General features: G+C 39.2%; 1 protein-coding gene and 1 pseudogene across 1 annotated transcript; both read left to right on the top strand.

Annotated features, from left to right (window-relative positions):
- Positions 1–7,278: 7,278 nt before the first annotated feature.
- Positions 7,279–8,247, top strand: LOC114613335 (olfactory receptor 11G2-like). The gene has a single exon (XM_028758611.1). It carries the CDS (start codon positions 7,312–7,314, stop codon positions 8,245–8,247), a length of 936 nt encoding a protein of 311 aa, XP_028614444.1. The 5' UTR covers positions 7,279–7,311.
- An 8,489-nt stretch (positions 8,248–16,736) lies between these two features.
- LOC114613247 lies at positions 16,737–19,241 on the top strand (annotated as a pseudogene).
- The last annotated feature ends 7,884 nt before the right edge of the window (positions 19,242–27,125 follow it).

The following is a 27,125-nucleotide window of genomic DNA, read 5'->3' as shown; positions in this document are numbered from 1 at the left end:
AAGAGGGGCTATGACTTTAGTTACCTGGTGTATTCAACTGTTGGTGTTGTTGACGATGAATATCACCCAGATTTTCTAAATATGTGAATATGACATGAAGGCACTGAGAACAAGTTTAAGGGAAGAAATACAAACCTAAGAGTTTTTCTCCTGAAATTTTGTAAGATTAGAAGTGATTATATGTACTTTAAAGGATTGTTTTCCTGTATATTAATGGAAGTCTTTGTTGTGGAGTATTTTTCAATCCATGAAATCACCTTGTGTTAATTCTTATTCATGTAGTTATTTGTCTCCCAAAAACTCACTGTGGAAATTCTGCAACCAATTCTGAACATTTAATTATGATTTAATGCCTCTTTTAATAGTGCATGTCTTCCTGTAATAGCAATGCTAAGTCCTTTACACCAGTACTTTATTTTTATGAAGTATCAAGTAGTTACTTTCTGAGGAAATATCCAACATTTTCCAAAAGAAACAGATCTTTGAATCAGACAAATTATGGGAATGAGTTTTGCTAAGGAAATATAACTTTAGTCATTTTTAAAATGTAGCATCATTTATGTATTTACTATTAATTTAGAAGTTCAGAAATGTAGTACAGAAAGACATGATGAAATTTCATACAATGTGCAAAATTTTATGAATATACTAAATATTTAGAGTTTTATTATTTTATTATTTTCAATTCCATACATGTATTTAATGCACTCTGTTCACACGCAACTCCCCACCTTCTGTTACCCCCTTTCTTTCTCAACAACCTCCTTACATCAACTACTCCTCTTGCCACTCCTCTATCTTTTTACTGTGTGGCCAACTGGGTTTAACCAGGGCCACCAATGTGGGGATGTGTTTGGAGCTCTTGACTGGAACGTGAGCTCCAACACTGAGCACAATGACTTCTCCTCCCTCAGCATCCATCAGCTGGTAATGATTGCCCTTAGAGGGGCTAGAACATTCCTACTTATCCATGACTGCATTTTATCCAACCAAGTTGTTTGCAAGCTCTAGTAGGCAATCCCAGAGCTGAGAGTTCATGAATATGAGGCAGCCATGTCATTCCCAGAGGATAACATTTTATTGTGCTCTTCATCATTGTGTGGCTCTTACATTCTGTTTTACCCCCTCTTTTGTAAGGTTCTGAGTTTTGGAAAATGTGATATATGTGTTAATATTTTAGTGTATACATTTTCTGAGGCCTGACTAAGATAAAATAAAGCCCTTCCATAGCCAGTGTTCTCTCCAGTTTGGTACTAAATAGCACAATTAACCATCTGCATTTTAGCAAGAATTAGTGAGAACCTGGATGCCAGGAAGGACAGATAGACAAAAGACCCAGTTGTTCATATCTCTGTCTGTGCTACAAAGTAGAAAATTCATTAATTGTTGTTGAAGTTTAAATGAAGCTGTTTTAAATAATTTTTTGTTAACTGTCAATCAATCATCAACTTGGTAACAAACTTAAATTAATAACTCAAACAGGCCTCTCAGTGAGGTCATCATTAGAATACTCTGATATCTAGATTACATGTCAAACAGCCACTGCACTGAAAAATCACATCCTCTATGATACCTTCAACTCCTGTGTCAGGTGTGATGCCATAGGAGTGAACCCATCATTGTTGCTGTGGTGAATGGCTGCTCTTAGTGGTTCCCAGCACAGAAAAATATTCAAGTAATAACAGAGCTGTTATTTATTAAACACGTCTGGATGTTACAAACATAATAAATAATAAATTGACAAAATGGCAGATGGTAAGGGGAGATAAAGGACAAACAATAAAACATTCAAAACATTTAAAGTCCCAAAAATAAAACATTTAGTAAGTTATGAACATAGAAATGTTAGAGTTCTTTATATACGATGTTCAACAGTCCTGGCTAGGTTTTTATTTCTTTTAATTGAAAATAGATTTGTCTCTCATACAATACATCCTGACCACAATATCCCCTCCCTCTAATCATCTCAACACCCCTCCAACACACACACACACACACACACACTTCACCTACTCTATGAAATCCACTATTTCTAATTTCCTCTTCGGGAAAACAGTAAGCTTTCAAGAGACAACAGCCCAACAGGACAAAACAATATACCATGAGACAAGGCAGAAGACCTCGTATCAAAGCTGGACAAGGCAACTCAACAGAAGGAAAAGAGTCTCACAGTCAGGCAAAGGGGACAGAGGCACACCTGCTCCCACTGTTACAAGTCCAACAAAAACACCAAGCTAACTGCCATAACATATGGGCAGAGGACATTGTGCAGGTCCTATGGTTGCAGTTTCTGACTCCATTATCCCAAGTGAGCCCTGCAAAGTTGATTCACCGTGTCGTGTTCTCCTGGTGTCCTCCATCCACCCTGATTCCAACAATCTATCCTCCTTTCCTACTGTGTTCCCTGAGCTCCAAGGGAAGAAACCCAATGGAGTTCTCCAGTCTAGACTCTCTGCACAATGTCTGGCCATCTCTGTACTCACTCCTATTTGTTATTGGAGTAGGTGTCTCTGGTTACAACTACCCATGGCACCAATCTATGAGTATAGCAGAATATCATTAGAACTTATTTCATTGATTGATTGATTGACTGGTTGATAAATTGTCTGTCACTTGTGGTTTCATTCCATCCTAGGTCTCTGGGCTATTCAGCCTCCAGTTCCTGGCTATCCATGCAGTGTAGGGCATTGGTTCCCTCACATGGCATGAAGCTCAAGTTAAATCAAACATTGATTGGCCACTACCATAAGTTCTGTGCCAGCATTACCCCAGCATACCTTGCAGGCAGGACAGATTGTAGGTCAAGTGTTTTGTGGCTGCATTAGTATGCAGGCCTCTCTTTTCATAGCCTACAGAGTATCATCTCACTTGAAAGAGACTAGAACATAGGAGTGAATGCTACATGCAGGCAACAGCCTGATCTCTTTACCTTCAGTGAGTTGTGTAAATATTATCCTTTGCAATGGCACCTTGGTGTCAGTTTTCAGGGAGCAACTTTATGTCCTATCATCAGCCTGAGTTGTTTAGGAATTTCCACTGGAGCACCCTCAATCAACGACTCAACCCAGTCGCACCACTGAAAACCTTGTCAAGACACAAAACATGTCCAGTTCAGGCTCCATATCCTCCATAACTAGGATTGCTCACTAGAATCTCTTTCATGGATTCCAGAAAGCTTCTATTGTTCTAGTTTTACATACACATACACGCGCGTGCGTGCACACACACACACAGGAAGAAAGAACTCCCCAATTCCAGCTGTCTTTGCCTTCACTCTCTATCCATCCCTTCCCTCCACCTGATCCCTCCTGCTCATATCTCCAACTGTCCTCAGTCCACCTACATAACCTTTTCTACTTCTCCTTCCCAGGGAGATCCATGCATCTTCCCTAGAGCCTTCCCCTTTACCTAACCTGTCTCAGTCTGTGGATAGTAGGTTGATTATCATTTACTTAATAATTTATATCCACTCATAAATGAAGGCATGCTATATTTGTCTTTTTGGGTCTGGGTTACCACAGTCAGGATCATTTTTTCATGTTCCAGACACTTGACTTCAAATTTCATGGTGTCATTTTTTCAACAGCTGAATAATACTTCATTGTATAAATGTACCACATTTTGTCTATCTGTTCTTCAGTTGAGGGACATCTAGGTTGTTTCCAGTTTCTAGCTAATACAAATAAAGCTGAAATGAAAATATTTAAGCAAGTGTCCTTGTGGTAGGATGCAGTGTCCTTTAGTTATATGCCCAAGAGTGGTATACCTAAGTCTTGAGTAGATTGATTTCCAATTTTTTGAGAAACTAACATTGATTTACATAATGGCTGTACATGTTTACACTCCTACCAACAATGGAGGAGTATTTCTCTTTCTTCACACCCTTGCCACATGACTTGTTACCCATGCCATTCATCTTAGCCATTCTGACAACTGTTAAATAGAATCTCAAAGTAGTTTTGATTTGCGTTTGGCTGATAGCTAAGGCCATTGTACATTTCTTAGAGTTTCCCAGCCATTTGTGATTGTGGTATTGAGAATTCTGTTTAGATTTGGCTAGTCTTAATTGAAAACTTGATGAGAATCACCTGGGTAGAGAGTTTCAGTGAGGTATCGACTATGTCCAGTCTGTGGGGTACTGTCCTGACTAGGTCACTGTGGGTGGTTCCACTCCATAGGTAAGGAATTCTAAACTGTGCACAAGTGGAGAAAGTGAGATGAATGCTGACATCATGCACTTATGGCATTCAATTTGCTGGTACCTTGACCTCTCCACTGTGACCAACTCTAACCTCCAACAGTGACATTGCTTTTCCCAGGATATTTTTCAAGGCAACAAAAATGAAATGGATTCAAAAAGCCTTCATGAGATACTGACCCAGAGACTACAAAATAATGTAGATTAGGTGAGATTTCTAGCCAAAGAGAAAACCTACACGAAAAATCCTAAGCAGGAGAAAAACAGGCATCTTCTAGAGAAAGAAGTCCTGTGGAAGTGAAAAAACTGGGAAATGTGATGGCACACAAGGAAATAGAAGTGAGAAAATAATAAACATAGGCAAAGGCCAGATTATTTAGGGGTTTATACATAATAAATTGGTGCTTGGATTTTACACTAGGTTAGGAAAGTTACTAAGTCCAGAGAAATTATGTTCTCTGATCAAATTATAAAAAGTCAATATGATTACTGGATGACTCTGAAAAATCAGAAAGATCATTCAGGAAGATTTTGTAACAATCCAGAGATATGATAATGTAGGTTTGAACCTGAGGTAGGTACACAGAGTGGCATAGAGAGACCAGCCAAGGAATCAAGGGATAGATTGGAAACAGAGCCTGTGAGAATGACATCTGTGTTGTTGCATATGAGGTTGAAGGAAATGGAATAGATAAGACATTGCAAAAGAGAGAAATGCAGCCTTCAAATATTTACTCAATTATCTATGCTTTGAAAAATAAATAGTACAAATAGATGTTGGTCCATACATTGAGAATTTAGAAAAATTGGTAAAGCTATTTATACCAAACCACACAGCCACTATTAGGCAATAAATTATTTGAGTTTTTTTTAAGTTATCATTCTTCAATGTTTAACCACAAACACTGACAGTTAATGATTTATTTGTGTGTGTATGAGAGAGAGAGAAAGAGAGAGAGAGTCATCTTACCTTTTGTGATTAAATAGCTTGAATTCATTAGTTATTTAAAATATTGTTAATGTCCTTTTTGCCACTTATCAGTAAAGACTGTATCAAAAAATCCTAGGATTCATTCTTGAAACATATACAAAAGGCAAGGAAAATTAGGGCAAATGTTTTCATTTAAAATAATTAATATCCTGAGTGATATTTTTAAATTTTTTAAATATGAGATACTTGTGGAATTTGAATTTAGTTCTTTCTCGTGAGAAGTAAATACTCTGTCATTTGAAACCTGAATCTGAGTCCGTGAACAGATGAATGTAAAATCTTAGCACACATGTAGCAGGTAATATTTAGAAAACAGAACCTGGTTGGGCTTGTTCCAGGCAGCCTCCATGTTCCTACTGCTCCTCAGCTCTGACCAGGGCTCCAGCTAGCTAGATGTGCAGATGCTAGAACTCATGAGAAGCCAGTATGGTGTCTGGCTCTTCCAATCTACCATGCTGGGCTCAGCTGAGCCCAGACCATTCCTGATATGCATGCAGTACACGGCAGAATGAAGACTCTTAATGCTTAAAGATTATCCAATAGATTTACATATTTGGAAATGCTCAATTAACAAGATGCCCTCACAATTAGAATTGTTGCCCAAGTATCTAACCTAGAGATTATAACTACCTTAGACTGCTAGAGACACGCACACATCCACAGCCATCTTCTCTCCTCCTCTGCCTCCTTCTCTTTCCTCCCCTTCCTCACTCCACTTACCTTTCATACTGCACAATGACTGAGATTTATTGCAAATGTAGGAGGGTGGGAATATCCCACTATACACACACATAGAAGACAGTTCTCTACCTGCACACACCTTTCCCCTTCTGCCCCATCCAATCCCATACAGGAAACCCATACAGTAATACAAACTGAGTGAGAACTTAGAATCTTGGTTGTTCTATTTGAATAATGTAAGTGTCCTTGACCAAGGATTATGTGCTGTTTTTGTCTCCTAGTTTTGAGTTTGAGGAAGGGCACTTTATTTCTGGGATTTTCATGGTAAAGATCAATCTCCTTTGTATGTCTGACATGATAGAAAAGTACTCTACCATTGAGCTCATCACAGCTACCACTGAGATGCATCCCAGCCCCAAATTAATGTTCTGCTGAGAGAGGACTGCATCTCCTAATGAACACATATCATTTCCATCAAATTATTGATATTAAATTTAGCTTTGCCTATGTCTTTAAGTTCTAGTTATTCATAAATTTCCACTAGAAATTTTGATGGATTAATACATGAATTTGCTACTTAAAACAAAGACCCAATAGATTACACTGAAATACAGTTATTCTGTATTTCAGATTAAATTTAGGTTACACTAACATTCCGTTTCAAGTTTGGGCAATCTTAAGGATCAAATCAGGACTTAATGAATGCTAGGTGGGTGTTCTACAATTGAGCTACAATTCTACATCAAAACTTCCACGTTTTTACTCCCAAGAGTTATCAAGTAACTCATCTAAGAATAAATGTACCACATGTCTATTTAATGAATACTAATGAAATATGCTTATTCATTTTTTCCTTTTCTTTTCATTGGTTCATTTCTGTTTGTTTGTTTGTTTGTTTGTTTGTTTGTTTGTTTGAAAAAGGATCTCCTGTAACCCAAACTAAAGTCAAATTTAGTATATAGTTGATGATGGCCTTGAACTCCTAACATTCCTGCTTCAACATTTCAAGTGCTGGGATTACAGGTATGTACAACCATTAGCAGTTTCCATTCATTTTTCTTAACTAAGAGATATTTCTAAATGTAAGAGTCATGTATATCTTTTATCACACCCAAAATAATATTCCTTGATATCCCAATTACATGAATATATGCTTACAATGGTGTTTGATGAAGAAATAGCCAACCTGGTCTATTTATATCAATGGAAGAGAATCAGAGGAGTGGCTGGTTATGCAGCACAGAATAGGGGCTTAAACTTTTCCGTTCATTGTTGAATATCCAGTGCTTGGAAAAAAATACCTAGCAAACTGTAAAACTCCAATAAATATTGAATAGATGATGAACAAACTATTCTGCTTTCTGTTCGGGCAAAAATTAAATTCCCTCAGCTATTTCTAGAATATTCAACAATTTCTAGTGCTTTCACAGGGCACAGACGAATGAAAACCTTCAGCAGCCCTATCAACTCCAGCACCATCACTGGCTTCATCCTCTTGGGCTTCCCCTACCCCAGGGAGGGACAGATCCTCCTTTTTGTCCTCTTCTTCATTGTCTACCTCCTCATCCTCATGGGCAACGCTTCCATCATCTGTGCTGTGTACTGTGATCAGAGACTCCACACCCCCATGTACCTCCTGCTGGCCAACTTCTCCTTCCTGGAGATCTGGTATGTCACCTCCACAGTCCCCAACATGTTGGCCAACTTCCTCTCTGACACCAAGGTCATCTCCTTCTCTGGATGCTTCCTGCAGTTCTATTTCTTCTTCTCCTTTGGTTCTACAGAATGCTTTTTCCTGGCAGTCATGGCATTTGATCGCTACCTTGCCATCTGCAGGCCTCTACATTATCCTGCTCTCATGACTGGGCGCCTCTGCAACACTCTTGTGATCAGTTGCTGGGTGCTTGGTTTCCTCTGGTTCCCTGTTCCCATCATCATCATCTCCCAGATGTCCTTCTGTGGGTCCAGAATTATAGACCACTTCCTGTGTGATCCAGGTCCTCTTTTGGCCCTTGCCTGCTCAAGACACCCATTGATGGAGTTTTTCTGGACAATTATAATGTTTCTTCTCCTGGTTATTCCTTTCCTTTTCATTATGGGATCTTATATATTGGTCCTGAGAACTGTGTTCAGAGTTCCTTCAAGAGATGGACAAAAAAAGGCTTTCTCTACTTGTGGGTCACATGTGACTGTGGTTTCTCTTTTCTATGGCTCAGTGATGATAATGTATCTGAGCCCAACATCTGAGCATGAAGCTGGAATGCAGAAGGTTGTGACTCTGTTTTATTCCGTGGGTACTCCACTCCTTAATCCTGTGATATACAGTCTGAGAAACAAAGATATGAAAAATGCCCTGCAGAAGATTTTAAGAACATAAAAATTTTAAATTTAAGCAAGCAAATCACATTTAAGTATCTATACACATACGTATACTTAAATATATGTATATATGTGAATATATTGAATTCAATATATATTCAAGTATATATATGCATATTATTGAACCACAAGAATGATTAAATTGTGCTATTTACAGCAACATGAATAACATGTGAAGTAAAATATGTCAGTTATAGGAAGTCTTATTCTGCATGTTGTCATGTATATGTAGAATGTTTTACAAAATGAATAGGATAATGTTTGCCAGAGACTAGGAAGTGTAAGAAGAAGCAATATAGTTAGTGTTTGCAGCTTGTGCAGTAGAATAGTTACTCAACATCTGTGTTTGATAATGTAGTAAGGTAAATATGTCTGTCTAACATTAATTCTGTTTCAAACAAAAGGACTGAGATTTTGTATGTTCTCAACATAAAAATATGATAAACATTTTAGATAATATTAATGACAATTATGTTGAGGTTATATGTATTGTACTTTCATACTGTCATCTTGTACCTCACATGTATGTACAATTATTAAATAAAATTAAATTTAAAATAAAAATTTAGAACTATACATCTTAGAATATGTCTATAATATCAGAACCTGAAACATGGGACTGATGGATCAGAATTTCGAGGGAGCTTGGATACACAGTAAGATCATGCTTCATAAAACAAAATAGAAGAGCATTACAGTCCATGCCTGTGATATACTTACTGTTGCTATAGTAAAACCCATGACCAAAAGAGTTTAGGAAAGAGAAGGATTACCTTGTATACAGATTATAATCCATCATTCTTTGGAGCCAAGACAAGATTTTAAAGCAGGAAACTGGAGGCAAGAACTAAACCAGAGACCATGAAGGAATGTGTTGTACTTGCTTGCTTTCCATGAGTTGCTTAACTTGCTCTCATCTGCAAACCAGGACCACCTGCCCAGGAATACAATCACCTATTGGACCCTCCCACATCACTCATTAGTCAAGAAAATGTCACTTAGATATGCCCATAGGCCAATCCAACTGAGGCTAATTCTAGGTTACTATAATTTATGTCAAGTAGACAAAAAATAATCAGTACATATGATGACTTACCACTTGACACACAAACACATTGCCATTAAATAACATTTCCTTTGTTTACTCTTTTTTCCATTTTTATTATTTTATTTATTTACATTCCCTTTGTTGCCACCCTTTAGGTCCCCTTCCCACAATTCATCATCCCATTCCTCCTCCCCTTGCCTCTGAGAAGGGGCTTCCCCCGAATCAGGGCTCACCCTTCCCTGGGGTCTCAAGTCCCTCCAGGATAGGCACATATTCTGCCACTAAGGCCTGACCAGGCCGACTTCTGCTATATTTGTAGCAGGGCCCTCAAGCTGGCCTGTATATGCTCCTGGTTGGTGGCTTAGTCTCTGGAAGATCCCTGGAGTCTGGGTTAGTTGAGATTGCTGGTTTTCCAATGGGATCCCTCTCCCCTTCAGCTTAGTCAATCCTTCCCTTAATGCAACCATAGGGGACATAGACTTCAGTCCAATAGTTGGGTTAAGTATCTGTGTCTGTCTCAGTCAGCTGTTGGTAGGGCCTCTCAGGGGACAGCCATGACATGCTCCTATCTGTAAACCCATCATAGCATCAGTATTAGTGTCAGACCTTGGTGCCTTCCCATAGATGGATCCCAAGTTGGGCCAGTCATTCAACCACCTTTCCTTCAGTCTCTTCTCCAGTTTGTCCCTATAGTTCTTTTAGACAGGAAAAGTTCTCAGTAAGAAATTTTGACTGTAAATTAGTAACCCTGTTTCTCCACTTGAGGTCCTGCCTATCTACAGGAGGTGGGCTCATTGAGTTCCCTCTCACCAATGTTGGGCATGTTGGTTAAGGTCCACCCCATTGAATCCTTAGAGTCTCTCACCTCCTGGGTCTCTGGTACTTTCTAGGGGGTTTCCCATTCCCTCCACCACCCCCATTCTGCTTATGTTCATTCATTCTCTTGGCCCTCTGTGCTTCTCTCCTGTTTCCCCCACTTCCTGATTCTGTTCTTCTTTTATCCTCCCACTTCTATCTCCTACCCAGGTCCCTTCCTCATTCTTCCTCCCATAATTATTTCCTTCCCCCTTCTAAGTTGAATTGAAACATCCTCACTTGGGCCTTTCTACTTGTTACACTTCTTAAAGACTGTGGGTTGTGTCCTAGGTATTCTGTACTTTTGGGCTAATATCCGATACAGTGAGTACATACCATGTATGTTCTTTTGAGATCCAAATGGATCAAGGAGCTGAACATAAAACCAGATACATTGAATCTAATAGAAAAGAAAGTTGAAAAGAGCCTCAAACTCATTGGCACAGTAGGAAATTCCCTGATCAGAACACCTATGACATAGGCTCTAAAATCAACAGTTGAGTAAATAAATAAAATATCCAATAAAAAATAAAATCTTTTGCTTACAGAAGCTTTCCAGTTTCATGAGGTCCCATTTATCAATTCTTGATCTTAGAGCATGTACCATTGGAGTTCTGTTTAGAAAATTTCCCCCTGTGCCAATGAGTTCAAGGCTCTTTCCCACTTTCTCTTCTACTAGATTCAGTGTATCTGGTTTTATGTTGAGATCCTTGATCCATTTGGACTTGATCTCTGTGCAAGGTGACAAATAGGGGCCCATTTTCATTTTTCTACATATCAACAGCCAGTTAGAACAACACCATTTGTTGAAGATGCTTTCTTTTTTCCATTGTATATGTTTTGCTTCTTTATCAAAGATCAAGTGTTTCTAAGTGTGTGGTTTTATTTCTGTGTCTTTAATTCTATTCCATTGATCAATGTGTCTGTCTCTGTACCAGTACAATGCAGTTTTTATCACTATTGATCTGTAGTAAAGCTTGAGGTCAGGGATGGTAATTCCCTCAGCCATTCTTTTATTGTTAAGTGAAGCTGTAGAGGCCACCTCCAACAGGAAGACAGGGTATCAAGTGAGGGAAGGAGTTGCTATCCCACACAGTCAAAATTCTGACTCATAAATGTTCCTGTCTGAAAGAACTGCATGGGTGAAAATGGAGAGAAGCCCAAGAAAATGAAGGTTCAGCGATGGGCCCAAAGTGGGATTTAGCTCAAGGGGAGGTCCCAAGGCCTGACACTATTTCTCAGGCTATGGAATGCTCACAAAAAGGGACCTATCATGACTGCCCTCCAAGAGACCCAACAAGCAGCTGAAAGAGTCAGATGCAGATATTTGCACTCAACCAGTGAACAGAAGCTGCTGACCCCTGTGGTTGAATTAGGGAAAAGCTAGAAGATGCAGAGGAGAAGGGTGACCCTGTAGCAGGACCAGCAGTCTCAATTAATCTCGACCTCTGAGATCTCTCAAACACTGGATCGCCAACCAGGCAGCATACACCAGCTGATATAAGGCCCCAATCACATATACAGCAGAGGACTGCTGGGTCTAGGTTTAGTCAGAGAAGATGCACCTAACCCTCAGGAGACTGGAGGCCCCAGGGAGTTTAGAGTTCTGGTAGGGTGGGGACATCCTTGTGGAGACAGGGGGATGGGGAGGAGGTATGGGATGTGGAACAATCAGAGGGTGGACCAGGAGGGGAATAAAATTTGGAGAAATAAATAAATAAATAATAATAATAAATCAACAATTGATAAATGACCTCATGAAGCTGAAAAGTGTCTATAAGACAAAAGACATCATCAATAGGACAAATCAGCAACCTACAAATTGGGAAAAAAATCTTCACTAACCTTACATCTGACAGAGGGCTAATATCCAAAATGTATAAAGAACTCAAGAAGTTAACCTCCAGAAAACCAAACAACTCAACAAAAATATGGGGTACAGAGCTAAATAGGGAATTCACAACAGAAGAATCTTGAATGGCCAAGAAGCACTTAAAGGAATCTTCAAAGTCCTTAGTCATCAGGGACATGCAAATTAAAACAACCCTGAAATTTCACCTCACACCAATCAGAATGGCTGATTAAAAGATTAAAAGATTAAGACGCAACTCACAGGCCACATGAAGCTCATAAAAAAGGAAGACCAAGTGGGGGTGATTCAGTTCTTCTTAGAAGGAGCAACAAAATACTCAAGGGAGCAAATACGGAGACAAAGTGAGGGACAGAAACTGAAGGAGGGGCCATTTGAAGACCTTTCCACCTGAGTATCCATCCCATGTGCAGTCACCAAAGGTAGATGCTGATGTGGAAGTCAGGAAGTGCATGCGGATAAGGGCCTGATATGGATGTCTCCTCAGAGGCCTTCAAGAGTCTGACATATTCAGAGGCAGATGCTCACAACTAGCCATTGAACTGATCATGAGGTTCTCAATGGAGGAGTTAGAGTGAGAACTGAAGGAGCTGAAAGGGTTTGTGGCACCATGAGGAGAGCAACAATACCAACCAACCACAGCTCCCAGGGTCCTAACCACTAGCCTGGGAGCACTTATGGAGGGATCCAGGGCTTCAGCTGAATATGTAAGAGTGGAGGGCCCTGCTGGGCACAGGTGGAAGAAGAGATCCTTGACCTCATGAAGGCTGGACGCCCCAGGGGGTGGGAATTTTGAGGGTGGGGAAGTGGGAGTGGGGGGGGTAGGTGGGGGTTATATCCACGGAGAAGAAGGAGGAGGGGTAAGGGGATGAGGGGTTCCCGGGTGGGTGGGGGATGGGGTAAAGGGATAACATATGAAATGTAAATAAAATATCCAAAAAAAAAACAGAAAAAAAAAAGATTAAATAACTCAGGCAACAGCTGGCAAGGGTGTGGAGAAAGAGAGACACTATTTCACTGATGATAGAATCGCATACTGGTACAACCACTTTAGAAATCAATCTAACAGTTCCTCAGAAAATAGCTCTACCTGAAGACCCAGCTATACCACTTCTGGGCATATACCTCAAAGATGCTATACCATATCACAAGGACACGTGCTCTACTATGTTCATAGCAGCCTTCTTTATAATAGCCAGAAGGTAGAAACAACCCAGATGTCCCTCAACTGAAGAATGGGTACAGAAAATGTGGTTCATTTACACAATGGAATATTACTCAGCTTCTAAAAATGAAGACACCATGAATTTTGCAGGCAAATGGATGGAACTTGAAAATATCATCTTGAGTGAGGATATATACACATAGTTTTATTTATATTTATATATATATATAAATATATATATATATATGTTTATATGTGTATATGTGAATATGCGGATAGGTAGTTAGAAAGAAGCTAAATATTATACTCCTTTACTAAAGTGATAATGTTAAATATTATTTTTCCAGATACATGACCTCATCAGCCACAAGTAGTTGGGTAGATTTATAGTACCAGGCATGAGTTCCCTTCTACTTAACAGGTCTAAAATTCAATTAGGTGACTGCTGGTTACCCCAAAGACATAGTGCTACTATTAAATGCTTGGTTTATCTTGCCATGGTCATTATTGTGTTTCATAGGCTTTATAGCTTGACAAAACTACTGATTGCTTTTCTCCCTTGGGAGCTTGCTCAGATTATTCCAATACTGTGAATGCTAGTCCTCAAGGATACAGATTGAAACTCAGTTCCAACTTAGTTCATCCAGCTCCTATGTTTTCAGTGTTTCCCTAAAGTTTTTTTTTCTTCAATCATCCTGAGTGTTCTTTATACCTTCTATACCCAACTCCCTCAGCATTGCCTTCCCTCTCCCATCCTATCCCATTTTCCTCATTCTTCGTTATAGAACCTATATTCTATTATATTACTCTCTGAAGCTCCTTACCTCCTCTTTTTAAATCTAGGTTATAAAATCACATCCAAAAGTACACAGTTAGGAGCCACAAATAAGAGAGATCATATGGCATTTGTCTTTCCGGGTCTAAGTTGCTTCACTCAGTGAAATTCAGTTTAGTTCTATTCATTAAGCTACAAATTCCATGATTTCCTTTTTCTTTGAAGCTAAATACATTTCCACTAAATATATGTATTGCATTTTATTTGTCTATTTATCCATTGAAATATGTTTAGGTTGTTTCCATTTTATAGATAAAGTGGTTTGAATAAGAAATGTCTCCAATAGACTTGAGTATTTGAACACATTGCTCCCAGTTGTTGGCACTGTTTGGGTAGGTTTATGTAGCACAGCCTTGCTTGAAAAAGTGGCTCACTGGAGGTGTGCTTTCATATTTAGAAGCATCATTTACATTCAGTTTACTCTCCATGCTTCTGGTTTGCAATTTGAAGATGTGAACACTCAGAAACTTGTTCCTGTTAAACATGTCTGATGCTTGTTCTCATGCCTCCCCACCAGGATAGACTATTATCCCTCTGGAACCATAAGACAAAAAAACCTCTCTCCTTTCCATATGTTACTTTGTACATGAAGTATCATTACAGCTATGGAATAATTACAAATATAGTAGCTTATTTATATAAGGTAGAATGGTCATGGCTGTCTCAGTTATCTACAGAATAGAATGTCAAGTTCTTAGGGTGCATGCCAAGGATCAGTACTTTGAAAATCTCCACAATGATTTCCAGAGGGGCTGCATCAATTTGTAGTCCCATAAATAGCAAACGAGAGTTCCTCTTCCTCTGTCACATCCTCAATTGAATTTACTGTCAGTTATTTCCTGATCTTAGTTTACTGATGTGATAACATTAGCTCGCATAGTAGTTATAAATTGGATTTCCCAATTTCTTAAAATGTTGAATGCTTTTTGAGATACTTCTTAGCCATTTTTGTCTTTTTGAAACTCTCTGTTCAGACAAATGAAGGATTCATTTTCTAGAACTTTTAGTATTTTTGTATATTCTGGATATCAGTTCTCTATCAGAAGTACAACTGATTATTCATTCCATTGATTGTTCTTTTATTATTTTTGAAGTCCCTTTGGTCAATTCTTAACTTTAATTACTGATCAGATGGAGTTTGACCAAAAAGTCCTTTTCTGCTCCTATAGGGAACTCCTTATGTTTTCTTCAACCAGTTTCAGTATTTTAAGTTTCACGATGAGGTTTTTAATTTTCAAAAAATTGTGCTATATATTTAGACCATGTTGCTTCCACCCAATCCCAGATCTTTTCCTTCCATCTCTCTACACACTGAAATTTATGGGCTTGTTTCTTCTCTTAAAAAGGCAAGTACAAACAAACAAGCAAACCAAATGAAAAGCCAAGAAGATCCAAAGAGCAAATGATGAATGAATGAACTAACAGCACACATGCACACACACGCATGAACACACATGCACATGCACACACAAGCATGCATGCACATACATACACACAGAGTTCATTTTGTGTTGGTCAACTACTCCTGGGCATGAGCCTGCTCTGGAGTATGGTTAATACATCCAGTGACACTCTGAGAAAATTAGTATTATCTTTCCTAGCAGGTATCAATTGTAAACAGCTGTTTAGTTAGTGATGGGACTTTCTATCTACTTCCCCTTGTCAATTTCAGGGTTTTGTTTTATTTCAATTTGTTCAAGTTTTTTGCCTGCTCTGTGGAGATATACAGATATATGTAATATTATTATTATATATAATTATATATATATTATATATATATAATATAATATATTATATATATTACATATATCAGACCTGATGTGCCTGAAAGACACTGTTTCCTTGAAATCATTCACTACCTCTAGCTCTCGCAATCTTTACCTCCTTGTTTGTCCAGACCCCTGAGCCTTGAGGGGAGAGGTTTGATGAAAACCTCCCATTTAGGGATGAATGCTTCGAAGTCTCTCACTCTCTGCTCTTCATCCAGTTGTGGGACTCTGCATTAATTATCATCTACTACGTTAAGATGCTTCTCTGATGACACTTGAGCAATGCTCTGATGTGATCTGTGGATATAGCAGTAGGTCATTAAGAGTCATTCTATTGCTATGCTTTTAGCAGAGTAATAGTAGTAGGTTTTCCCCTAGGTCCACAGTTTCAGATTCTTGAATAATTTCCCACTGTCAGGTATGGGTTCCATTTCATGGAATAGACTTTAAATACAATTTTTAAAAATTGCTACTCCCTTAACATTTCGCCAATATTACACCAGCATATATCATTTGTGTGTTGCTTCCGTAGGTCACAGAGTTTGCATCTGGCTGAAATTGATAATGACTTTTCTCGTCCAATAGCATGCAAAGTATCTTCCAGCACTACTGGTGCCAGTTAGTCAGTGGGAGTGAAACTTCTAGTTGGGCACCAGCTCAATTTCTCCAAGTTCAGTGATATAAATAAGTAGTGTCTTCAGTGACAGAGATTTTTCAGGTTGTGGAAGGTAACCAATAAGGTATTTGATCCATTTGAAATTTATTTTTGTGCAGGGAGATAGATGTGGGTTTAATTTACTCTCCTATGAACACCCAGTAATCCTAGCATCATTTGATGATGATGATGCTATTTTTTTTCAAGTGTAGGTTCTTCACATGTACACCAAATACAAAATTGGCATCATTGCATTCATTGGGGACATATAACTTATTCCATTGCTCTACATGTCTGTTTTTGTGCTGGTACCATTTTTTATTGATATATCTCTGTAATATACCTTGAAATCTGATATGGTAATACCTCCAACGTATTTGTTTCATTCAGGATTGCTTTAGTGGTTCTGGATCTATTGTGGTTCCACATGAATTTTAGGGTCTTTTTTCCTCTTCCTGTGTAGGAGATCATGAGACTTTTGATTGGGATTGCACTGAATCTGTAAATTGCTTTTGATAAGATGGTCATTCTCACAATACTAATCCTACCAATCCATGAGTGTGAGAGGCCTTTCAGTCTTCTAGTGCCTTGATCTTTTACTTCAGAGATTTAAACTTTTCACTGTATGGGTTTTTCACCTTCATTGTTAAGTTTAGTATTAGATTATTTTTTGAAGATCTAGTGAATGCGAGTGATTCCATGATCTCATTTTTAGTATGTTTATTATTGGTATATAGAAATGCTGCTGATTTTGTACATTGATTTTATTACCTGCCATGATTCTAAAAATGTTATTTTTAGCTGTTTTCTGGTGGAATTTGTGAACTTTTTATGTGCAATATCACCTTGTCTCTAAATAAGGAGTGCTTGCCTTCTTCCTGCTACTATTCATTTAATTTCATCTCTTGTCTTAGTGCCCTCGATAGTGCTTAGAACACTGTATTGAAATGGAGTATAGGGTCATCTAATCTGCAATGGCCTCGGAGCCCCAGGCACAAGGCTGAGGCTATGATGGCAGCAACAGTGCGACCTGTGGGCTCCTGTGGGCAACACACTTGAGGGCCATATCACCAGCAATATGCAGCTTTCTACCTACTTAGACGCTGCCCTGGAGCTGGGCTCTTGCAATGTCCTACAGGACAAGCTAAGTGTGGCAGAAATTTCCCTGACCAATCTATTTGTAGTGGGAGGCTTGTGACTGGACAGGAATAAGGGAGGTGGAGCTAAGGGTGGCAGAGACAGGACTACAGGAAAAAAATGCAAGGGAGAGGAAAACGGCAAAATGGCAGTAGACCTAGACCAGAGTAATTCAAGTAAATAGGAAGATATGAAATCTAAAGGTTCGGAATATTGAGATAACTTTCTAATCTGTGTGAGCATCTTGTGTACTGAGATTTTATTGATATACATAAATCCTCTGGTTAACTTTAAGCATCAAGAGTTTTAATTTACTGGGTTACTACTAGAAGATGGGTCCACCAACAACTGTGTGGTTATGGCTGTGAAGAAACTAGTGGCTTCAGGGACGATGGAACTGGAGCTAAAAGCACAGCAACTGGTTGCTGGGGAGGGCAAACTAGAGAGAGAAGCCCAGAGGACACCCAGCTGGGACCAGACAGCCACCAGCAGCCAGCATTAGTGCAGGAATGTGGAGGCTAAGCGAGGAGCCAGCCAGACACCTCCATTCTAATAATTCTTGCTACAGCTAAGCATTGAGGATTTCACACATATGGTGGTGTGTTTGGAAATACACAGGACCATGCCTTTTCTAACCTGGAGAACACCCTAGTCTTGGCACTCTTTTCACCAGTTCTCCTGCTGGGGACTGGTATGCAATCAGCACTCTGACTACCTACCTACAGGAGAAGCTTGGGGCTAATCCTTTGCATGTAGATCTAGCTACCCTAAAGGATCTGAAGCTCAGTGCCACCTTCCTGCCCTGCTACTCATCCATCTGCCCTACACAGTAATCTCCAGTTTGTTGGCGCCCAGGAAGGTCCTCATAGGTAAGGATGAGGTCATAGGACAGGTAATAAGCACACTCAAGTCTGAAGATGTCCCTTACACTGCAGCTCTTACTGCAGTCCACCCTTCTAGAGTAGTCTGTGGTGTAGCCATGGTGACTGGGTGTCAGACTCAGGTGGCATCACCTGTGATCCATCCTCCTGTGAGTTACAATGGCACTGCCCTAAGGATCCTATTTTGGGCACAGAACTACTCTGTAGTATGCAAAGATGAATGGGAAGACTTGACCTCCCTCACCTTTGGTGTGGAGAACTGTAACTTGACCAACTTCTTCTGGAATGACTCCTTTGCCATGCTTTCACTGACCTATGAGCCACTCTTTGGTACAACAGTGACATTCCAGTTCACTCTGACTAGTTGCATCTACCCAGTATCTGCCTGGTATTGGTTTACCATGGAATGACTTGAAATCCACAGCAATGTCTCTGTTGCCCATTTCAATGTTTCCCAAGTCACAGTACCTAGCATCTTTTCTTTCCATCTTTTCTATGAGTATGTCAGCAGTCCGAGCAAGAAAGGGCAACATGCCCTCACTCTGGCAGATGACTCTTCATAACTTATAGATCCAGGTCTTCAATGTGACTGGTGAACAGTTCTTCTATGCTAGCAACTGTGCTGGCTTCTCTCGGGGCATCTGGATGGGACTGCTCTCCACCCTCTTCATGCTTTTCATGTTAACCTATGGTCTGCACATGATCTGCAGCCTAAAGACCATGAATTGCTTTGATAAACACAAGGGCTCCACCATCACTTTGACCCAGATAGTGTGACATATACCAGAGAAGAATTGAGGGAGTGTTGGTGTCTAGGTTGTCATGTTTCCATTTTGTGGCACAGTGGATGGAAAAGTTTGTCCTCTTCCTTCTATAGCATGAATCCTACACCACTCTCAATCTGTCTTGCTTCCTCTTTAACCTGCTGAGAGACTTCCCTGAGGATATCTCCCATCTCAACCAAAAAAGTGTATTCTTGATAGATATTAGATAAATCTTCCAGGCTTCATCATCAAGAGGGGAAAAGATGATAACTCTAGGGTCCCCCTTTTCTCTTTTCTCTTTATTTATTCTTGCCCCTCTGCTAATATCCCTTGCTGTTTATAGTGCTTTTGTATAGTAAATGCTCATGCCCCAAGATTATGGAGCATCCAGCAACAGTCATGAAATTGAGGTTCCTTGAATTTGAGAGATATGAAGAGGCTATTTAACTGTCTGTCCAACTTAGCTGTTACAGGTTTGTTGTTGTTGTTGTTGTTGTTGATGATGATGTTGTTGTTGTTTTGGAGGAGGTGATGTGTTAAGAATGAGCAGTGCACTGGGGTTTATTTTTGTGTCCTGATAAGGAAGAAACCACCAAAAGAGTTGTTGAACAAAGTGTGCTCACTGCGTTTCTAGTTTGTTCCCATGAGGATTGCCTGTCAAGAGGCCAGAGGGGGGTGCTCTGTTGTTTCCTTCCTAATAAAATAAAGATGTGTTGCCATGGAAAAAAAAGAAGAGGAGAGGAGAGGAGAGGAGAGGAGAGGAGAGGAGAGGAGAGGAGAGGAGAGGAGAGGAGAGGAGAGAAGAGAAGAGAAGAGAAGAGAAGAGAAGAGAAGAGAAGAGAAGAGAAGAGAAGAGAAGAGAAGAGAAGAGAAGAGAAGAGAAGAGAAACAGTAGACTAGTAGACAGTGTAGATAGTGGACAGCCCTGTCACTTTCCTAATTTTTATGGAATTTCTTCAAATTTTTTTTCATATAGAGTGTTATAGCTATGGGTTTGTTATATATAGTCTTTATTATGTTGAAATATGTATCCTCCAGTTCCACACTCGTGGAATTTTAGAAGGAAGGCATGTTGGATATTGTCCAAGATCTTTTGTGCGTTTATTAAGGTGATCATTTGTTATTGTTGTTTGGAGTTTTTTGTTTGTTTGTTTGTTTGTTTGCTTGAGTTTAAGTCAATTTATTGACTTACATATGTTGAATTATCCCCTCATTTCTAGGATAAATCCAGCTTGATTGTTGGTTGATCTTTATTAAATATACCTAAATTTTGTTTGTAAGCATTTTATTTTTAAATTTTTTGCATTTATGCTTACTACCCCATAGTTTGGAGGTTTTATTGTGTCTTTACCTAAACTTGACATTGGAAAAATAACAGCTTTACAAAAGATGTTTGAAAGTGCTCTTCTAGAGGGACTCCATAAGAAGACCAACAAAGTAAATGAACCTGAACCTTGGTGGTTCCCAGAGACTGAATCATTAACCAAAGAGTGTGTGCAGGCTGGACCTGAGCCTTCTGCACGAATGTAGCATATGAGTAGCTTGGTCTTCACGCAAGTCCCTCAAGAACTGGGATAGTGGGAGAGGATATTCCTTGTCTTACAGCAACTGAATGTGCTGGGGGGAAAGGAGGTGTGTTAAAAGAGCAGAGCATGTTCCCCCATCACAAAGGAGGGAAGGACAGGGTGGAATGGATGGAAGGTTTGCATGAGGGAGTACTGGGAGCAGAGAGGGACTGGTACTGACATATAAAGTGAATAAATAAATTAACTAAATTTTAAAAACAGAAAAACAAAGAAAGTGTTCTAGTTGCTCTAAGTTAATTTTGTTTGTAGAGCTTCTTAAATTTTACTGCGAATACACTTGGGCCTTAGCTTTTCTTAGTCAGATGGCTTTTTAATTAATGTTTTAAATGCTTCCTTTGTTATAGGTCTAAAAACTTGTTGATCTCCTCTTGTTTTAACTTTGGTGGTTTAGGTGAATCAAGAGATTAATTCATTTCCTTTAGATTTTTCTTCTCCCTTATTGGCTATTTTCTTTATTTACATTTCAAATGTTATCCCCTCTACAGGTCTCCCTCCAAAAACAGTCTATCCCATCCCACTCCCCCTGCCTCTGTGAGAGTGATACCCCACCCACCCACCTATTAGAGCCTTCCTGATCTGTCATTCTCCTACACTGGGGCACTGACCACCACAGTACAAAGGATGACTAAGGATGTTAAACAATGAAATAGAATTGAAGACCCAGAAATGAACCCACGCACCTATGGTCACTTGATTTTGACAAGGGAGCTAAAATCATCTACTGGGTTAAAAGACAGCATTTTTTTTTATTTAATAACTAATTTGTCCACGATGATTTGGGTTGACAGTGTTTCTCTTTCCATCTTTGGAATTAACACATAGACCCAACTATAACATTAGACTTTCCTTTAAAGATAAGGAAAGTATATACTATTTAATTTACTTTATACTTTATATAATGATAATTTAATTTATATTACATACTATTACACAACTTCTATCTTCATCACTACTAACATTAGTGATTAATCTATAAAATATCTTGATAGATTTTGAGATAATACAATCTCTTCATATACCTTTTTTTTAAATCAAATATACCAATTTTTATTTTCTTGAGAATTGCAGTTAAGTTACAGAGGATTGGTTTTATCTTCCTTAGATTTCTTTCTGAACTCTCTTGACTTTTTTTTTAATTTTTTTTTGAACATGAGATGCTTTTTTATAGCATGTTTTACAAGGGGAGGGGGTAAGAGGGGCCAGGTGGTGGAAAAGTACAGAATCTTCTTGGCCTCTGCCTTGAAACATGTCATGGTCTATACAGTACACTGCCTTGAATTATGATCTACCTGCTATTCTTCAGAAGATATGGTACACTGCTTGAGTTATGGTCTCCCTGCTATTCTTCAGGAGATATGGTACACTGCTTTGAGTCTATCTGCAGTTGCCACGCAGGATCTTGCAGTTGCCAAGCTTCATGGGACATTGTGCAGGTAGGGAAAGGTAGGCGGTGAGGGTAAGGGCGAGGGTCCTGGCTTCTGGCATCTCCCACTTCTCTGTTTAGTTAGAGAAGGCGTCTTATGATCAATCCCAACTATGTGAGTTTTGAATTTGGATGAAAAGACAGCATTTTCAACAAATGGTGCTGGTTCAACTGGAGGTCAGAACGTAGAAAAATGTAAACCAATGCATTCTTATCTCCTTGTACAAAGCTCAAGTCCAAGTGGATAAAGGACCTTCACATAAAAACCAGATACACTGAAACTAATAGAAGAGAAAGTGGAGAATAGCCTCGAATACTTGGGCATAGGGGAAATTTTCCAGAACAGAACACCAATGGCTTATGATCTAAAATCAAGAATTGACAAATGGGACCTCTTAAAAATGCAAAGCTTGTGTAAAGCAAAGGACACTGTCAATAAGATGAAACATCAACCAACAGATTGGGAAAAAATCTTTACAAATCCTACATCCAATAGATAGCTAATATCCTCTATTAGCAAAAATGACAGGAAGCAACAACACTCTCTCCTTAATATCTCTTAACATCAATGGACTCAATTCCCCAATAAAAAGGCATAGGCTAATGGACTGGATATGCATACAGGACCCAGCTTTTTGCTGCTTACAGGAAACCCACCTCAGCGAGAAAGACAGACACTACCTTAGAGTAAAAGGTTGGAAAACAATTTTTCAAGCAAATGGCCCTAAGAAACAAGCTGGAGTAGCCATTCTAATATCAGATAAAATTTACTTTCAACTTAAAGCTATCAAAAAGGATAAGGAAGGACATTTCATACTTGTCAAAGGAAAAGTCAACCAACATGAACTCTCAATTCTGAATATCTATGCGCCAAATACAAGTGCACCAGCTTTCATAAAAGAAACCTTACTAAAGCTCAAAACACACATTGCACCTCACACAATAATAGTGGGAGACTTCAACACACCACTCTCAGCAATGGATAGATCATGGAAACAGAAACTAAATAGAAATACAGTGAAACTAACAGAAGTTATGAACCAAATGGACTTAACAGATATCTATAGAACATTTCACCCTAAAGCAAAAGAATATACCGTTTTCTCAGCACCTCATGGTACCTTCTCCAAGATAGACCATATAATTGTGCACAAGACAGGCCTCAACAGATATAAAAAAAATTAAAATAATACCCTGCATCCTATCAGATCACCATGGTCTAAGGCTGGTCTTGAAAAATGACAAAGACAATGGAAAGCCCACATTCACATAGAAACTGAAGAACACCCTACTTCTTGATAATCTGGTAGGGATGAAATAAAGAAAGAAATTAAAAACTTTTTAGAATTTAATGAAAATGATGGCACATCATACCAAAATCTATGGGATACAATGAAAGCAATGCTAAGAGGAAAATTCATAGCTCTAAGTGCCTACAAAAAGAAACTGGAGGGAGCATACACTAGCAGCTTGACAAGGCACCTGAAAGACCTAAAACAAAAAGAAGCTAATACACTCAAGAGGAGTAGATGCAGGAAATAATCAAACTCAGGGCTGAAATCAACCAAATAGAAACAAAAAGAACTATCCAAAGAATCAATAAAACCAGGAGCTGGTTCTTTGAGAAAATCAACAAGATAGATAAACCCTTAGCTAGACTAATCAGAGAGCAGAGAGACAGTATCCAAATTAATAAAATCAGAACTGAAAAGGGTGACATAACAACAGAAACCAAGGAAATTAAAAAAATCATCAAATCCTACTACAAAAGCCTATACTCAACAAAATTCTTAGGCAAATGAATGGAGCTGGAAAATATCATCTTGAGTGAGGTGACCCATTCTCAAAAGAACACACATGGTATTCACTCACTGATAAGCAGATATTAGTCCAAAAGCTCACAATTTCTAAGAAACAACGTATAGACCACATAAAACTCATAGAAGGGAAGACCACAGTGTGGATGTTTGGTCCTTTCTAGAAGGAGTATCAAAAGTTTCAACCAGAGCTCCCAAAGTCTAAACAGCCAGCCAGAGAGCACAAAGGGAGGGACTCATGCTCCTGTATAGGGAATTGAGGGTGACCTTGTTAGACTTCAGTGAAAGTGGAGGGCCTTGTTCCTGAAAGTTTGGATCCCCTACTGTGTGGGAAATGGAGAGCAGAGAGATGGGACTGGGAGAATGTTTGGAGCACACCCTCACAAAAATTAGGAGGAGGGAGTATGGGATAAGGGATTTTTGAGGAGAATGGGAGAGGAAATAACATTGAAAGGTAAATACCTATAATATCCAATAAAAAAAACCACACAGATAAAGGGTCTAAAAAAAAGAGAGGGAGAGAGTTTACTTATTTTAAATTATTTTCAAAAGTTTCTAGGAGTTGCTAATTGGCTAAGATCCTATTTTAAGCTCTCCACAAAAGAATTTAAGTCTCTGTTCAATATTCTCAAGAGAGATGTAAATCCTACTTTTCCTCAACAATTAATTGACAAAAGAGAGGTAATCTCACAAAAAGAAGAAGAAGCTATTACTAATCGATATATTATATAGTCTGATTAGATGTCGGTGGGGCGATAACAGTTCTTTGACAAAAGATTATTAATATAGATTTATATATCCTTAAATAGGCTCTTCATGACTCTCTGAGTGTGGAAGGAGGGACTGTTGGCGCTTCTGCCCTGATTTTACAGGAACTCTGAAAAATTGGCTTTAAAAACAAAAGAGGGGGAACGAGAATGGTACCCCCTCAGAAAGAGTCCCCCTGAAATACTCTCCATCATGCCTTGTTCACTTTTATCTCTCTAAAGCTGAAAGCTCATGGCAAATCTGCTGCTGACTGCCTCTGGCACCAACAAGACCAACAAAACTTTGCCACACATATGGGGAAGGACCCTCTTACCCTTAAAGGGAATGGCCCAGACCCAGTTCCCTTATGGGGCCGAGGATTGATATGCCTGTCTGATACCACAGAAGGCACAGCTAACCCGCTACTGAAAAGATTAATGAAAAAAATTGATACCCCCACAAAGCCAGGCCCAACCTTAAATACGATGAATAACAATTTACATCCAGAGAAGAGAAATCTCCCTGAGAACTCCCTTCTTTTTCCTTTCCAGGTAAAAATGAATCATCCGTGATGTCCACTGTTAGAAGTTCTAATCCAGATGCTGGCCTCCGAACTTATACTACTCAGACCTTTGAAGGGCCACTGACAAGAACATCAAACAGCTAGAGATTGACATCACTAATCTGAAGAAATCCCTCGTTTCACTGTCTGAAGAGACCTCCTAAAATCGCAAAGATCCTTATTGGACTTGATTTACTCTAGTACAATAGAAAAGGTCGTGTGCAGCTCTTAACTGTGTACAACCCTTAAAGAAGAATGTTGCCTTTACATAGACAAGACAAGAAGGGTTAAAGAGAGCATGAAATAGGTCAGTGAAGGCCCTAAGAAAAATCAGAGAGAGAAAGAGACAGATGAATGCTGGTACAAGAATTGGTTTTCAACCTCTCCAAGGTTGTCAACCCTATTTCCTCCCATCTTGGAACCATTATTTGGGTTCTTTTTGTTTTTTTCTGCTGGTCCCTGGCCCTCAAATAGGTGGACTAACTCTGTGATACAATAGATAAATAATTTGGTAGCAAAACCTACTCAGATACATTATCATAAGTTAACTATGGAGGACCACGAGACTCAAGATGAGGTTGTTACTTTATACAGGATGTTTCCAAAACCCATCTCCACCCAACCTAAAAGGGGGGACTTCTGCCCCTAGACCAAGAAGAGAGGGGCCACCCAGAACCCCCTCTGACAGATGATCAGAATTCTTGCTTAGGCTGCAAGGCTAAGCACTGCAAGGGAATATAAATAAAAGATAACAATATCTATCTGGGTTCCCTGAGGGACAAGCCTGACTGCATAGCGGTTGATGTCAAAAGTATCCCCTCTCCAGGAAAAAGACATCAGGATGGGCATGGCCCTCATGCCTCACTGGACAACGACAGGGGGACTGGAGTCATCACAAGGTCCCCTTCAAATACTGGAGGTCAGGCCTCTATCCCCGCCTTCGAAAGTTTAGAATTGCCACAGTCCTTCTATACTTAGAGAAGGGAGGAGATGTCAGGGGCAGCCCTGCTTACACACTGAAGGCCTAAAATCAGCCATAAGCCTAAAATCAGCAATAGACCTGTCATACATGTATACTAACACCAAGTATTGGGTCTCAGTGGAAAAACATTGAAACAGATGGCTATAAGCTAATGTAAACAGGCAGCTTTTGTGGAAATTTACCAGCCTGAGTAGTCATAGACATTGAAAATAGGTAGCCTTGGCAGACAATACCAACTTAGATAAGGACATGTGAGTCATAGGCAGAGTCATAGTGACTTGTCCACTGAACCTTCACCCAGCCAATACCCAGTTCTGAAGATATCTGTATTCCCCCTGAACACCCACACTTCAGTGTCATTCCCTTCCCCACATCCTGCCTTTTTGTGTTTATAACCCCTGTGTGAATGAATTACGATTTGAGAAAAAATAAATTATAAAAAAAAGAACAAAGTCACATGACCATCTCATTAGATGCTAAAAAGCCTTTGACAAAATACACCACCTCTTCATGTTAAAAGTCTTGAAGAGATCAGGAACTCATGGCACAAACCTAAACATAATAAAAGCAATGTACATCAAACCAACACCCAACATCAAATTAAATGGAGAGAAACTTAAAGTAATTCCACTAAAATCAGAGACAAAACAAGGCTGCCCATTCTCTCCCTATTTTCTCAATATAGTGCTTGAAATTCTAGCCAGAGCAACAAAAGGCGATTAAGGGGATATGAATTGGAAAGGAAGAAGTCAAGGTATCACAATTCTCAAATGATATGAT

The sequence above is a fragment of the Grammomys surdaster genome, unplaced genomic scaffold (genome assembly GCF_004785775.1).
Source record: "Grammomys surdaster isolate TR1022 unplaced genomic scaffold, NIH_TR_1.0 126198, whole genome shotgun sequence".
Taxonomy (NCBI): Eukaryota; Metazoa; Chordata; class Mammalia; order Rodentia; family Muridae; genus Grammomys; species Grammomys surdaster.
The sequence above is the reverse complement of the archived record's forward strand: the minus strand, read 5'-3'. Positions and strand labels throughout refer to the sequence as shown.